The sequence below is a fragment of the Euleptes europaea genome, chromosome 4, assembly GCF_029931775.1.
Source record: "Euleptes europaea isolate rEulEur1 chromosome 4, rEulEur1.hap1, whole genome shotgun sequence".
NCBI lineage: Eukaryota > Metazoa > Chordata > Lepidosauria > Squamata > Sphaerodactylidae > Euleptes > Euleptes europaea.
The window spans coordinates 98,070,355-98,087,415 of NC_079315.1; the positions used below are offsets into that span (position 1 = coordinate 98,070,355).

Consider the following 17,061-nt stretch of genomic DNA (forward strand, 5'->3'; position numbering starts at 1 on the left):
GGAGATGGTCAGTTCACATGTTCCGCGTGAAACAGATTTAAAGACGTTTTTAAAAATGTTTTTAACAGTTCAGTGTGTGTGTGTGTAGGAATTTGTCCTTTGAAGGACAAATATCCTTTGAAGTTCAGTAAGCCTGTTTCATCTTGCACCTGTAGATCAGTTTTGGTTCCCCCTTTTTTAAATAAAATGTTTCCATTATTTGTCATCAGCCAGAGAGGCATTTCACAGAACAACCTTTATAATAAAAAACTACCTAGGGACTGAAGTTGCATTTTCCCAATATGCAAAATTAATATGGCTTGCTCGGGGAAAATGCTGCATGCGTGAGACTTGGAGTACTTTGGCATAATTATTTTGCTGAGCATCCCATCCATCAGAGAGGCCCTTGCCCTCCTGCCTTAAGCTGAGAGTAAGCTTTGCTGAAGTCCGTGGTATCGTATGTGTGTCTCATTTCTGTGTTTTTTGAACTTTCAGAATACCTCCCCCCACCATATGTCATATGCTGTAACTTTGCAGGTCAGACCACACAATTCTGCACACAAAATAAATGTGAAAGGCTAATTTTTTCAATGTCACTCACATTTCATTAATCTGATGCTTCTGCACACAAAATGTTGTTCTACATTTTAAAAAATGACAGTTAAGTTACTTTTAAAAAAAAAATTCAACACTTACCATCATTCATTATTCTGATGCTGCTATTCAATTCCTCTATTTCCAAGCTGGACTTCCAACAATTTCTTAGTCAAACCTCTAAATCATAAAACTGCTTTGTTTGGTATGATTTCAATTAAGGCTGCTTCCCCCTCCGTCCATCCTACTCCATTTGGTCCACCAGGTGACTGAGGGAACCTCCCTCAAAACTTAGAACAGGCAGGCTAGAAAAATGGTCACAGAATTGGTGGAGTAGGGCAGCAACGGACCTGATTGCAGTTGGGTGCCATTTTGATTACTTTGGTCTGACTTTTTGTTTCCCCAGAATTCAGGATTCTGTTTCCTCAGCTTACAGGAGTGCTGACTCTGGCTTTCTTTATTCATAATTGTGTCATTACACTGCTTAAGAACAACAAGAACCAGGAAAATAATGTAAGTAACGTGAGAAAATTTGTGTCTGCAGGTGATAAATGCTTCTTGTCTGCTTTTGAGACTTTGGGGATTAACGCATGGGCAGAATGTTCCTGGTTCGCTCCTCTCTCATCTCACAATATTTTAATCCGAGACCGGATAATCAAACGCATGACGCTAGTCCATCCCACTATAAGTCTGAAACAAGTAGCTGCTGGAGGCTCCCCGTTCGTTTGAGCCACCCATATAATGTGGGATAGTCCACAATGTGGGATAGCGGGAGTGACATCGGCCAAGGATTGGCTGAGGGGTTATCCAATCAAAGGGTGATTCTCCCCCCTTTTTTTTTCTTGGAACACCAGCGTTCCGGTATACCATCGTCTCAAAAAATAGTCAAATAAATCCCCACAAATAAAGCCCTCACATGACCAATACAGTGACGGAATGAGGAATGGCGGGAAAAGCGGCAATTGCTCGCGCAGGAAAGGGGGCGGGGCGGAAGACCGGAAGCGGCTATTGCTCGTGCAGGAAAGGGGGCGGGGCGGGGGAGACCGGTAAGGGGCATTAGTAGCGAGCTAGTCGAGTCATTACACGCACACCGGCGTTCCGGTAATGTGGCGAACTAAAAAAAAGTAGCGGTTTAGCACTGAAAAGATCGCTAGAAAACAGGGATTGCTTAACCCGGGTTTTTTTGCCTTAATTCGCGCCTAAGGTAGGTCCAATGCGCAGCCCTTGGACGGTCGTGCGTGTGGACCACGGGGATTCGCTACTTTTAAGGCACAAAGGCGAGACAAATTGGCCATGCGTTAAACCCCTTTGTGTGACATGCACAGACCTAAGAGGACTCATGTTCTTGCCTTTCCCGCCGAAGATTTCTCCCCACTCTGTCCTGTGTTGCCCTAGCATACTAGTGTGTTTCACAGATCACGGTACTATGAAATCCCTCAAGTAAAAACTGGGTACATGTGCTCTGAGAAAAATGAAATCCAGTGTGGAATAGGGGTCAAAGTAGGACTGGGAAGATCCAGGTTCATATCTTCACTTGGAGAGGGGCCGTGGCTCAGTGGTAGAGCATCTGCTTGGCGTGCAGAAGGACAAATTTATCATTTCTCCCACTCCAATAAATTATTTGCCCCACCCGAAAATTATATTATCCAGAATTCTTTGGAGGAAACCATGGTTCCTAAATCAGTTCCAAGAATGTTGAAGTATTACACCCCAAATTACACGGACATTTGCAGCATTAAGGGTCTCTTTTATTCTGTGTGATTAATGCAGTTGCTAAAAGTCACTTAACCAGACGTCGTAGTAATTGTGTATTAATTTCTTGTAAATCTGTCTGAGGGAGGGGCTGTGGCTCAGTGGTAGAGCATCTGCTTGGCATGCAGAAGGTCCTAGGTTTAATCCCCAGCATCTCCAGTTAAAGGGACTAGGCAAGTAGGTGATGTGAAAGACCTCTGCCTGAGACCCTGGAGAGCCGCTGCTGGTTTGAGTAGACAATACTGACTTTGATGGACCAATGGTCTGATTCAGTATAAGGCAGCTTCATATGTTTGTGTGACTGTGAGAGTCACTGGGTGACCTTGAGTTTAAATCATGTGCTTTTCAGCCTAATTTACCTCAAAGCTGGCTGTGTGGATAAAATGAAGGAGGGAAGAAGCATGTACTTCTGAGCACTTTGGAGGAAAGAGGGATAAACATGTAGGTAGATATACAAAAAATTTCAGATGTAATCCCTGAAGAAGAAAAGATCATTTTGGTTACTCTTTTCTGTACTTTTTCAAGCCCTACAATATCCTTCTTCAGGTATGGTGACCAGAACTATACACAATATCCCCCTCTCAAGATGCCACAAAGCCAGTCAAAATACTAATGGAGAGACGATGAAAATCATAACCCCACAACTTTGATGAGCAATGATCTAGATGATTACTCCCATATTGGCGAGAATTCCTGCCACCATAACAAAAGATAAAATAGTCCCCATACCAAACAAAGTATACCATAGGCTGTGGCCAAATATTTCTCCATCATATTTTCTTCTAAGGAATAACTGCTCAGGACCTAAGGGTCATAAGCAGCAAAGAAGGAAAGAAAGTAGACAATATTTCAAGTGTGGGCTCAGTGTAGAGTTGTATAAGGGCAGTACAATAGCAGCAGTTTTATTTTCTATTTCTGTTCTAATTATAGCCAGCAGGGAATTTGCCTTTTACACAGGAGCCGCACACTGGGTTGACATCCACTACCACCCCAAGGTCCCTTTCTTGGTCCGTTGCTGCCAGCTCAGAACCCATCAGTGTGTATGTGAAGTTGGATTTATTTGCCCCAATATGCATCACACTGAAGCTTAACTAGTGTTGTGTTCCCATGTACCCAGTTCTGTGCTAGCCATGTTTTTCAGACCTGTGCCTGGTTGTACCACTTCAGACAGCCGGTGGAAAATCACATGACAGAAGGGCCCCCCCAAACCCTGCATAGAAAATGAGTATATTAGTGAGAACTAGGCTACAGTGTTCCAGCATGATATGCTATCTTTCTGTATGCAAAGACTCCTCTCTTCTTTAAAGAGTAGCATTCAGTCTTGTGTGGAATCTGAAGTAGTACGTTTCAGGCACAGGTGTGTAGCTTCATTTTCTGTTTGTGAGAACTAGGCTCGCACTAGTTTCTCCACTCACTCAGTTATGCTCCATATTTGAGAAGCAGATTATATATCATGTACAGATATTGATGTCCATGGCATTATGTCGGACCAGAACCAACGGGTTGAAATTAAAAGAGTTTCCGTCTAGACATTAGGAAGAATTTTCTAACAGTTACAGCGGTTCCTCAGTGGAACAGGCTTCCTCGGGAGGTGGTAAGCTCCTTCCCTGGAGGTTTTTAAGAAGAGGTTAGATGGCCATCAGTCAGCAATGCTGATTCTGTGACCTTAGGCAGATGATGAGAGGGAGGGCATCTTGGCCATCTTCTGGGCATGGAGTAGGGGGTCACTGGGGGTGTGTGGGGGAGGTAGTTGTGAATTTCCTGCATTGTGCAGGGGGTTGGACTAGATGACCCTGGTGGTACCTTCCAACTCTTATGATTCTATAATTCTATGTGGAGGAATACATGAAGCTGCCTTACTGAATCAGACCCTTGGTCAATCAGAGTCAGTATTGTTTCCTCAGACTGTCAGCGGTTCTCCAGGATCTCAGGGAGAGGTCTTTCACATCACCGACTACCTGATCCTTTTAACTGAAGATGCCGGGGATTGAACCTTGGACCCATCTGCCAAGCAGATGCCCTACCACTGAGCCAAAGCCCATCCTCTAAGGCTTTACATGGCATTATGGTATGCAGTCTTCCTACCGCCTGATCCTTTTTACTGTAGATGCCAAGGATTGAACCTGAGACTTTCCTTCTGCATGTAAAACTGTTGTTCTACTATTTATTTATTTATTATTTCCATTTGTTACCCTGCACTTCCCGGCCAAAGCCAGGCTCAGAGTGGCTTACAGAATATAAAAGTCATGTGAATCGTGCGCCAAATAGGCAAATCAATGCAGACAACAACTGGAAGAACGTGCCATGTTAATGTGCGCGAGACCTAATCTGTTGTTGTATTCTGCTTGTGTCAAGCTTGTACTTCAGAGTGGCATTCTTCCCGGCTGTGAATGCATTTTGAGTGGATTTTTACAACAAATGGTTTTATTGCACACCGGTGACATCATAATGCCCCTTGAGGACCTGAATTGGAAAAAGGATTAAGCAGAGCAAGTCATCAGGAGTATGGAATGCCTTCTACACATGCAGAGGTTAAGACACACGGGGGCTCTTGTTCTTAGTAAAGGAATGTCTAAGGGCATAATAGAAGCCTGCGATATCACGAATGACTTGGAACAAGTAAACAGTGAGCACTCACTTGCTGTTTCGTTTTGCATCAGAACTGAAAGGCATCTAATAAGATTCACCCAGCAGGCGTAAAACAAAGGACAGAAGCTTCTTAAACTGTTTTTACGGAACACACCACCCCAGTAGTCTCTTCTTATCACCATTTGTCATTTTGCAAAATGTTTTTACACTCTTCTATCTCTTGCTAGCCCTGTGGGGTAGGTTTGCTGCTGCATTAGAGAAGCTGTGAGGGTGACTGGGCTGAATCCACGCAGCGACTACAAAGAAGACCCATGTACAGGCATCTGTTGATTTTGAGCATTTACAGGGTGGCACCTATAGAAAGGCCCTGTGGATATGAGCACAATTGTCACAATAGGACATAGGTGGAAAGGCAGTCCTGCAGATATGAGGGTCTGAGGACTTTTCATAGGATAGTGAATATCTTGAATAGAGCTTGGTAATTGATGGGTAGCCGATGGGGCGCCTACAGAATGGGAGTAACACAAATGCTCCACCCTAGCGCCTGATAATAATCAAGCTGCAGCGTTCCGCACCAGCCGGAGTCTCAGAGTTGACTTCAAGGGGAGACCTATATAGAGTATGTTACAGTAGTCTAGTCTTGATGTTACCATGGCATGGATCCAAGAGGCCAGATTGGCCATGTCAAGGTAGGGAGTCATGTTCCAGGCCAGACTGAGTTGGAAGAAGGTGTTTTTTTCAGCTTTCATTGACTTGTTTCCCCAGCTGCAATGCTGGGGCTATTTCCCCCATTTTCACTTTTTCCTTTTTTATAAGGCTTTTTTCAGCCTTGCAGCTGCTGGGAAACCTCTTTGGAGGCGCCGCAGCGGTGCCTCGGCCACACTGTCCCCAGCTGCTGCAAGGCTCAGGAATGAGCAGTGAGGCCATTAGGGCTATCCCTGACCCATAGCCTGGCCTGAAACTAGACTGAAAAGGGTCCCAAGCATGTAAGTTATCTAAGAAACCCTGGAGCTGGTTAGTTACTGCTCTATCACTTTTTGTAGGAAAGATTTGAGGCTGGATTTTTTCATTTTTCTGTGAGTTCCCCCCCCCCCCGTAATGGCCAGATAACTACTTTTTTGAGTGGTTGGTGGAAGGTACCATTTGTTAGTGACTGGTTTATGCTGGACATCAAGGGCTCATTAATGTGGTGCTTACATTATTTTAGCAGCCAGGAAGGGTAGGCATCCAGCGCACAACTGTTGGCCTTCATAGATTCCAGGACCTTATCTGTCTATCAGGTAACTAGGTCAAAGTGGTCCGTAAGTAGAACAAAGTATTCGGCATTTCTTCTGCCTGGGCTATACTAGAAGCAGCATCCAGATCGGAGCATATTTGTGTTATTTATCAGCAAAAAAGCAATTAGTAAAAAGAGCCTGTTCACAAAATTTGAAACTACGAGTAAGTTCAAATGAAGAGTACAATGAGACTTTTTGTGTGTGTGGTGAAAGTAGATTGAATATTTGCTGCATCCTCAGTCATTTGGTTTCAGGAGAGAAACATATGTTTAAACCACTTTTCAGCACATTTTAAAAATGTTTGCCTTCATCCGTAATTTGTGATTTATAACTCCCAATTAAGCTCAGCCTTACAGCGCCATGGTTTTCTTATTATGCTCCCTTTCTCCCTGAGGCAGTTGTACCAAATGCTGGCATGGTCTTTGCTTATTTCTTGGCCTATCATTAAAGCTCGTGAAGTTTTTCCCTAGTGTCAGGTAGGAGTGCTCCAGAGGAAAAGCAATGACTCATCCCATTTCCTTCAGATATAGCAGCTGAGACTATAAGCAGCGGTTCTCAATCCTTTGAAAGGTACCTACTATTGCCCTACTGTGACTTGACCACTTCTATGGAATTAGTAGTTATATGTTTCATAGATATTACAGCGATTTTGTGGAGAGTCCTGAGTTTAAGGCTGTCCATTCTTCAAATTTAATCTCCCTTCCCTTCCCCTTTTCAGCAGTTTGGTTCTTTAAAAATTCCCCTTCCTTGTAATGCTTACACAATGTCTTGGACCAGAGCCATTGTTTTATGATGTGTTTGTATGGCTCTGTTATAACCCGGTGGGCTGCTGATCTGTGTCTAGCATTCTAGACAGTGACACAATGCATTTTCGAGAACGGCCGTCCAAGTCTGGCCGCTCAACGAGTTGACTCCCGTTCCCTGCATCGTGTTTTTTCCTCAGAAGGGAGGCTGGAAGCTCGTGATTAAGCGGTTACCTGTGGCGAAGGATGATTGGCCTCAGGCGACTAGAGAGGGCCCTCGTTTCCTTCGCACTGCCCTCCTTTTCCCTCAGGCTGCTTCTCCTTCCTGTACTGCATTAACGCAGTACTGTTTCCCTAGCTGGAAAGCCATGGAAGAAGGGAGGCTACCAACCCCCACAGCAGCAGCATGTTGGAAGCGGAGCAGAAACGGAAGGAGGCAAAAGCCCCCCTGAAAATATATCAGGAAAGGTAGTCTGGCCAAATGCTGTCCTTCTTTCCCCCTGTTCTTCGACCGAGGTCTTGAACAATAAAACCATAAAACGTACATAAGACCCATCTCTAAAAACACCTCTCCTCTTCTCTGCAGCCTCTAAAAAACGAGCAACAAAATAAGTACACTGAGGGTCAGCGTCCTCTAAGCGGAACTGAACCAAGGTTGCTTGAGAAGATGTGGACGATTTGTTAAAACATGGTATAATCCATTTTAGCGTGAGTTGGTATACATAAGGACAGTGCAAAAGGATATGTACCAAGGAGTCCACTGACTGAAGAGGGCAGGGACACAGCCGGTCTGAAAAAGGGATCTTTAGCATAAGGCCCAGCAAAACCATTAGAAAAGGTCTGGCCAAATCAGTGTTGTCCCGGTGCTGTCAAATTCCAGAAGGACAGCAATGGTAGTCTCCTTTACTGGTTTTGTTTTTTTAGTCTGTCAAATGTTTATCTAGTCACTAGTTTACAGTAGGCTGAATCCTATGAATGAAAGATGATATTTATAGTCATTGGGATTTTTCCATTTATATTACATTTGTACTCATGCTGATTCATTCAGGTTTCTTCTTATGTGTTTGTAATATCTGGTATTTTGACAGTTCTCCATATGGTTTTGTTTCTTTTATACCACGTTTTGGATCCCCTGACAAAGCTACGCCGAAACAGAGGAGCTTTTTAGTATTCCCTCAATAGATTTTCGCTTTTCCACCGCTCTTGTCAGCATCTACCTTTGCCTTCTTTTCTCTTGGATCCTGTGGGCCAGGAGGACGCTCACAGAGGAACTTTCTCCAATAGCCTCCTGCGACACCCTTTCCTCAGAAACCATTTTCTGAGAGTTGGAGATTGAACCCTCTTAGAAACCCCATGCAGCATGGGGTGACTTTTCCCTTTCTTCCTACAATCCCCTTTGCCTCGTGGCTTTCCATGACCTCAGCTGAGGGTTTTCAGAGGTCAAAGGAGGCAACTGGGGGAAGGCCGGGAAGATCCACCGCCTTCTTGCCCTTGTAGTTTGTAGGATCCAACCAAGCATGTTCATAAGTGTAAAATTCTGTAGAATTAGACATTTTGCACAAAATAGTAATCTCTAGTTTCATAAATGTGGAGATACATTTGAAAACATGCTTGAAGCTTCGTTTGAGGCTCTTCATCTGGGTTTTGGTGTACGTGTGTGTCTGTGGGCACTTTCTTGTAGCCTCCAGTAAAGTTTTTTACTAACTGTTCTTGCTAACAAAGCGCGCAGTTTGGAGAAATATATATGTTTAAATATAGTGTGTGTTTGCAAAATTGGCCCAGTTAAAGAATGATCTGTGTAGGTAGTCAGTGCTTTTATTTACTGTCTGTGCAGCAACTCTTCTGCACTAATTGTGAATCAGGTTCTGCCGTTTGAATACTGTAAATCAGTGGTTCCCAACCTTTTTTTGACCAGGGACCACTAGGACTTTTTTGTTCGGTGCAGGGACCCCAAGGTTCAAAATAAACATTCAGAGAATTTGAAAATAAACTTTAATCATCACTGTTAGTTAAACATTAGAATAATATTTGAATATATATTTTTATAATAGAGAACTTTTAATTGAAAATATTAATTTATTATGGGTTTATAACTTTGTTTCGCGGACCTTAATTTAGTTCTCGCGGACCCCTGGGGGTCCATGGACCCCTGGTTGGGAACCAGTGCTGTAAATGTTTTTGTTTGTGTGACAGGGAGAGACACAGATAGTGTCCAGCTTGTAATGAGCCATTGCCCAATTACATTGTTTAGATTAATTTTCTGCCTTATACAGTTCACTTGATTTACATATTCCATTAATTTTTTAAAAGAGCTAAAACGTGCAAAATTAAGAGTACAGTTCATATTGGGGTTTTTTGTACAGCTTCCCCAGAAACATCCCACTGTGTTCAATTTAATTCAGCATGTATAGCTATGGGGGGAAATCCTAATATGTTGCACAGAAATACAGCCATGTGCATAAAGCTCAGTGGGAGAGCCTCTGCTTGGCATGCAGACGGTCCCAGGTTCAATCCCCAGCATCTCCAGTTAAAGGGACTAGAGCAAGTAGGTGATGTGAAAGACCTCTGCCTGAGACCCTGAAGAGCCGCTGCCGGTCTGAGTAGACAATACTGACTTTTATGTACCAAGGTTATGATTCAGTATAAGGCAGCTTCATGTGTTCATTACTTGTAACCCTTTAAGACACAGATGATCACATACCTTCACTTGCAGTTCTCCAGGCTGGCTTGTGATTGGCCTAAAGTGCTCTGTGCTCCTTACAGATGTTAGCTTGGCCTTGTCTGCTATGGCTTACGTAAAACCAACCCTGACCTGGAAATGTTCATGGGACTAACCTATCAGAAGTGACAGATGGGCTGCCTCATAGAGAGGGCTCTCCATGAAGCTTGAGATAATATCATAATCCTCGGAGAATATCATAATCCACGGTCCAGAATGATGGACAGTAGAACATAGATGGGAAGGTCCTTGTTTGAGTTGCTGCTGTCAGGATCGTATAAATGTTTGCGCTGTCTTCTGGGAGCGTGGGAAACCAACTATTGCCCCTCACCACCCCAGCACATTTATCCACCTTTGTTTTTGCACTTGCTTAATCCAAAGGGATAACAAAGTATATGAGATGCCACCATGTCACGTGAACGCTCTTTGATCTTAGCTACCTGTGGAGTAGGGTTGTGAAGCTCTGAAGCTTGCAAATTCTCACCAATAGGTATGAGTTTAGTGAGAGTTCTGCTAGTACTTTCGCCTGTTTCAGTGCTGTCGGTGGTGTAACAAGCATGGCTAAATGAGCTCAAGGAAAATACTTAATGGTATGGCGCCTATAGGCTGTACATCATGTTTTTTTTGTAGTGGAGGGAAGTTTGTATTAAAGCCCCACCCCTTTTTTTGTTCTAATGTCTAAACTAAAAACCATTAACATTTTTGGGAGAGCTTCATAGCTTAATTAGATTTTGTCCTGTAATAAACTAAGATTAATGCTTTGTTGAGACTGTAAAAGTGAATTGCTTTTTTCGTGATTTACATTAATACTGCACATTACAATAAAATGTATTTTTTCCAAGAAGTCAACTGTATCCACTTAGTAAATGCAGGCTGTCCTCAATTTTTTCTTCTAGTTGGAGACATTTAGGTCATTTGACATGTGGCTCCATTTACACACGGGCAGGGACAGCAAATTCAAACAAGAACTGTGATGCTGTCTTGTACCTCATGATTAATGTCCTAATTTTGCTGACTTAACTCTTTGTTTTTTGTTACTTAACCATAGGTGAGAGACCTTTCCATCGCATATTTCCTGGTGGGTTTGACATACCTCTATGTTGGGGTGTTAATCTTTTCTGCTTTTCCATCTCCGCCATTGACCAAAGAATGCATAGAACAGGTAGGTGAGCACACTTTATGGCACACTGGGTATCCTTCAGAACACTTGTAATTAAATGCGGCCACATTTATTGTTCCCCCATTATTTTTCCATTGACTTAGAATGAATATTGTCCACACTTGATACACATATTGGGTCTAAACCAGAATTGTGGATAACCACACACAAATCACACCAGATTGGTCTGGCCAAGGCTATCCCAAAAGCATTAAGTGTTGAATGAAAGCTGGCTGTAATCTGAAATATCCATTTGCCCTGGGTAAATAGATTGTGTACTTTCTATGTTTTCTAACACAATTGGGGAGATGGTTTTGAGTGTAGGTTGAGCTTAGTATATGGGCATTCTGCTGCCTATTCTAGGTCTGTTCACAAATCCCAAACAATAAAAAGAAACAAAAGAAACAATTAGTCAAGGATATTTTAAGGGAAGGATCAAAATAGAAGAACAAACCAGTAGAAGACTATTGCAAATTACTTCTTGATAACTGGCAGTGATCAATACCTCACCAAGTAGGAGTTTCTTCCCTTCTCATTCAAGAAGATCCAAAATCTGCCAGCAAAAACAAATGAGAGGACCATGGAGGAAGCAGAGCTGTGATAGAGCATCTGGTTTCATGCAGAAGGGGCCCAGGTTCAGTCTCTGACATTTCCAGCTAAAAGCATCAGGTAGTGGAGGTGATGTGAAAGAACTCTACCAACTACAGCCAACCAGAGCAGACAATGCTGCTGTTGGTAAATCAGTGGTCTGGTTTAGTAAAAGGCAGCTTAAATGAAGGGCTTTGGTCAGTGTTACAGATCTGGTTTGCATGAAAAAGATCCCGGGATCAATTCCCACTGTCTTCAGTTTTTAAAAAAGAATTAGGTAGTATTTAGAAAGGTTAAATACCTCTTCTGAGTTCCTGGTGAAACAGAGCTGACCTTGATAGATCAATGATCTGACTTGATATATGAAGAAGCAGAAGAAGAGTTGGTTTTTCTATGCCGACTTTCTCTACCACTTAAGGGAGACTCAAACCGGCTTACAGTCACCTTCCCCTCCCCAAAAGAGACACCCTGTGAAGTAGGTGAAGCTGAGACAATGTGACTTGCCCAAGGTCACCCAGCTAGCTTCATGTGGAGGAGTGGGGAAACAAATCCAGTTCATCAGATTAGACTCCCCTGCTCATGTGGAGGAGTGGGGAATCAAACCTGGTTCTCCAGATCAGACTCCACCACTCCAAGCCACTGCTGTTAACCACTACACCATGCTGGCTCCCGCTTCATGTACTGAAGAGGATCAAAGTGCCCCAGTTCATCCGAATTGAGTTAATAATAGATTAAATAGATCCAAACAAATACCTGAGGAGATGAAAGCTGATTGCTTTGGCATGGTAACATTTCTTGCAAATTAGTGTTAGTTCAGAGACTCCTGGCTTACACTGCATTTGAAATGAATTTCAAAGGAGGCAGCTACAGTCTCATCGCTTACCTGCAGTACGTCAGGACATTCACAGCGGTGGTCCCTGTTCCAAACAAATGCCCCCAGAATGGTTGTTGTCATCACTTGAATCCACCCTCCATCTAGGAAGATCAAGGGGTAATTTTCACCTTTTTATTGGTATAGATGCATTTTAAAGATGGAAATGGGAAATGTTGTGTGCCAGTATAAAGAATGTCTCTCACTGGGTTCCCAGTGCTTGTGTGAGAACGGATACATATGCTAGTGTTGACCCTTTTTTTTTTGTTCATTAATGACGACAGTGGGGTCAGGGTTTCTCCTTGGGCGTTTTAATAGCGGACGAAAATGCATAGTGTAACAATCTGTTATTTTTGTCTCATTAGCCTTTCCTCTGTTAGAATTTTTTAGACAATTTCCCCAGTGATGACATAATGTCGTTTCTTGGACGAATATTCCTGCTGTTCCAGATGATGACTGTGTACCCACTGCTTGGTTACCTGGCACGAGTTCAGCTTTTAGGACATGTATTTGGGAATATTTATCCAAGGTAAGGACAGCTCTCATCTACACACCATAGCAGCCAACTCCCAACCCCCGAAACACAGTACCATACCTATTCTCTCCAGGATCAGAGAAGCATGCCAAATATATAAGATGCTGTGAAACACGGGCAGGATGCTGCTGCTGTATTTGTCTTGTTTGTGGGCTTCCTAGAGGCACCTGGTTGGCCACTGTGTGAACAGACTGCTGGACTTGAGGGGCCTTGGTCTGATCCAGCATGGCTTTTCTTATGTTCTTACATTAATTGTTCTCCTTTATCAAGGCAACCCTTCTAATAGTGGATAATGATGGCTTCCACTACTGGACTTGCTTTTGCAGACCAGGAACTGCACAGTGTTTTGAAGACCTCTTAGGGAGGTGCAGGCTGCTATTTGCAAACAGGCTGATAATATCAGGAGTGAAGCTATGCCACAAAGGACGTGCTTCATACCAGACTCCTGGGTCCTGGTGCCCCAACTCCTGTTTCCAATAGAAAGGGTCCCTTTAGTAGTGAGATTCTCATACTTGCCTAGGAAGTCCTCATGGGCCATCCAATTGCAACAAAAAAGGTAAAGGTAGTCCCCTGTGCAAGCACCGCGTCATTACTGACCCATGGGGTCAAATTAAATGGTGGAGATGGGGTGACGTTACATCCTGACGTTTACTAGGCAGACTTTGTTTACGGGTGGTTTGCCATTGCTTTCCCCAGTCATCTACAGTTCACCCCCAGCAAGCTGGGTACTCGTTTTACCGACTTCGGAAGGATGGAAGGCTGAGTCATCCTTGAGCTGGCTACCTGAAACCAACTTCCGTCAGGATCAAACTCAGGCCGTTAACAGGGTTTGGACTGCAGTACTACAATTTACCACTCTGCACCATGGGGCTCTTTATTGAAACAAAACCTTCATGTAGATTTTGTGCATTGAGTTAAGAAAGTGTCTTAAGGAGTAAATAACCATCCTACTTCATTTCCTTTAGCCCAGAGTCATTTCCTAGCCCTAAGGTGGGCAAGTGATAGGCGAACAAGTCCATGAGAATCCTGGAGTCTTCTCTTTTGAGATTGTTTTTTGGAAGGGTTCTTTGACATGGACTTCTACTGTGAAACAACTCCTTAACCATGTTTTTGGTCAACACATTCAAATTAAATGGTGTAGATGTAGAGATGGTTTTCAAATTATATTTACTTATCTGCATCTGACACTGAACTTCCAGCTTTCCAGCTGCCAGGTACAGCTGTTTGTTAGTTCACATTTGTATTAGCTCACCTGTCCACACGTAGCTATGTTATTCATTTGTGACTAAAGGAACCAATTTGTAGCCGGGTATATGTTCTAGAAGACACTCCATTTACTTAATATCCTGCGGCTATTTGTAATCCAATATGTGTTGGCTATATCTTTGAATGGTAAGTGTGTAGCTTTTTTGTGGACCTTGTTAGGACTGTAAGGAGAAATAGGAATCCCGCATCAGATTTATAATTCTGAAGAGATGCAGTTGCATGTCCCTGTCTTCAAACTTTACTTGTATAAATAATTTCTTCACCAGCTGAAATCCATAGGAAAATTTACTGTCTTCATCTTTAGACTTCATCTTGCTTCTTATAGCCTGCCTTGAATCTCATAGTCCTGAAAGGCCAAAAACATACAGATGTGGAAATTACCGTCTTATAGTTACTGGCAATAAAATTGTAGGGAAAAACCCAGATAATTACATTATTGGAAGAAAAGTGTGGTCTAATCCTCACATTTTGGCAACCAACTGAGAACCAATTTCAGCTGAGCTTTAAGAAGAATTAAGGAATTTGTCCCTTGCCAAATAACACTTCTCTAACAATTTGTTTTGTTGAGAAACACATTGTTCCTGGATTATTTTTCTAGGGAAGGTCTGTTTTGTGTCTAGAAGTTTAAGATGCCAAATATGAGAATCTGCTTTCTGGTGTGGGCAGGATTGTGGGAGTGTGTTGTACCCATGTTCTTGCACGCATACTCGCTGTGACTGTGGCATTTAATTTTGCATCCCATTTTTGTGGATGAAACTGCTCACATCTGCCATGACTTAGATTCCATGGTTGGTTCAGTTCAGTCACCGAATGGTATTGTAGTACAATCTAGTCCTAGTTGCATGATTTTCATTTGCTGAAGCCTAATAAAGTGGATGAGTCACTTAGAAGTGTGTCCCCCATCATATCTATAGATGTAAACGGCTTGGGGGGGGGGGGACACTTACCAAATGTTGCTGTATAGAACCTCCCATTTATATTGATGGAGTCACCCTGCAAATCACCTTTGAAACTTCTGGAGCTTGATTTGGTGGTGAGAGAAACTGGGTGGAAAGGTAGATTACTATCTTGCAGGTCTCGTTGAAATATGGCGGATTGCACCCTCAAAGCAAGATCCTATGCCTGTCGTTGGAGTTCATTGTGATTTTGCACACAGGAAAGTTCTTACCTTCCTGAGAAATTCCCCAACTTTTAGTGACAGACTAACACGGCTACCCACCATGATCAATTTACTTCCTAAAGATACTGATTGATTGAGCATCCTTTATAATCCTTTGTAATTAGCCGATCTGAGCCCCGGCTTGATGGAAGGGAGAGCAGGGTATAAAACGAAAAAATAAATATTTTTTTTTAAATCAAGTGCTAGAGAAGAAAGCTTTTACTGTACCTTGATATAAATATTCATGTTCTCTATATGTGCATGTTCAGACTCTTTTAAAAATAAACTTTATTAAGTGAGGGCATGGCCTTATTAATTGAGGTTGAGTTGAGAGTTATGTGAAACACTTACTGGAATGACCATAAGGTGCACAGGGGTTACTATGGTCCCATGTGTGGCTTGCTGCTTTTAATGAGACTTGCTTGGCAGGAGTCGTTCACAGAAGACTTTGAGCTACAGTCTTTATTTCTGCAGTATGCAGTTGTGTGGCAACGAACAAACTCCCCTCCAAATAGGGAATTTTCCGATACCTTAAGGGAGGAGGATAAGAAAATGAAAGTCTATGAGCGCAGTAAGACTCAGTCAATTATTTTCAGTTGGCTTCTTCCAGACAGGTAGGTCGGTATCAGCTGAAAGGCTGAGATATGACCAAGGCCACCAGTAATTTGGGCTTTTTCATACTCTCCCCTTTTTTTCATGTTATTTACTGCATACACTCCAGATGCCCTTCATCAGGTAATCATTTTTAGGGATATGGTAATTCCCAGCACTCAAACAAGAATATTCTATTACTGGGATGATGTGATTCTTCCCCAGGCTAGCTCAGCCATTGTGATTTCCCCGGGAATGAATACAATTGCATTTGTTCCACGAACTCTTACTGAATAGTGTTTCGTGATGTCATGATGACCAATGGAACTCCCCTCCATCCCTACCACCTGGACCATAATGTTTTGTGGACTTCTTAATGCTGTAGTGTAGAGGCTGTATGCTTTCCTTTCTATATAGAGCAAGCTCGGGAGCAACCACCCAGCTTTTGAAGAAGAACAAAGACCAGCAGTTTTACTCATAACACTGCTCTGGATGTAATTTATTGCTTTGTGATGTCTTCATTCTGCCTATATCCAATATTATGAAATGACCATTTGCCCATGTCAATTTTAGTTAACTTCGTTATCTATAAATATGAGAGTTGTTTAGTTTTCTGTAACCTTGATTGAGATACAGGTTTTGATTTTTAAAGGCCCCTTTTTTAAGGGAAAGTTGAAGGCAGCAGGAATAGAGGAAGACCCAATAAGAGATGGATTGACTCTATAAAGGAAGCCACGGCCCTCAGTTTGCAAGACCTGAGCAAGGCTGCTAACGATGGGACATTTTGGAGGACATTGATTCATAAGGTCGTCATGAGTCGGAAGCGACTCGATGGCACTTAACACACACACATTGCTATCCACTTCAGATGTGGTTCATTCTTGCTAGCAGTATGGCAGGACTATGGAGAACTACAGATGTTGCATTTCTAGACCTTGCCTAACCCTTAGTCAACGTTTTCTCCCAGTTTCTCAACCAGGCATACTGGAGAGATGTCAGTGACCAATTGCAGATAGCCATCCATCAGACTGAGCAGACATTCATCTTATCTATAGCCCCCTCCCCCTCTGTCAGAAGCTGGCGATTTCAAATCCCATGCCTACTTATTTTTGTAGTTCAGTAAATGTCTTTCTAATATTTGCTGCCCTTGTGGTGCATTTCTTTAGTACTGTCACTGGTATTTCTTTACCGTTCATCATTTTTATGGCTCAGAGCTGTTCATTTTCACCGACCATTAGT

The 17,061-nt window shown here is 42.7% G+C and overlaps 1 protein-coding gene across 1 annotated transcript in view; it reads left to right on the top strand.

Annotated features, from left to right (window-relative positions):
• The window catches only part of SLC38A9 (solute carrier family 38 member 9), a 43,938-nt gene that overhangs the window by 21,503 nt on the left and 5,374 nt on the right, over positions 1-17,061 (top strand). Inside the window, exons 11-13 of the mRNA XM_056848327.1 lie at positions 980-1,086; positions 10,702-10,815; positions 12,652-12,800. Coding sequence (XP_056704305.1) covers positions 980-1,086; positions 10,702-10,815; positions 12,652-12,800 — 370 coding nt within the window. The remainder of the gene's footprint in view (positions 1-979; positions 1,087-10,701; positions 10,816-12,651; positions 12,801-17,061) is intronic.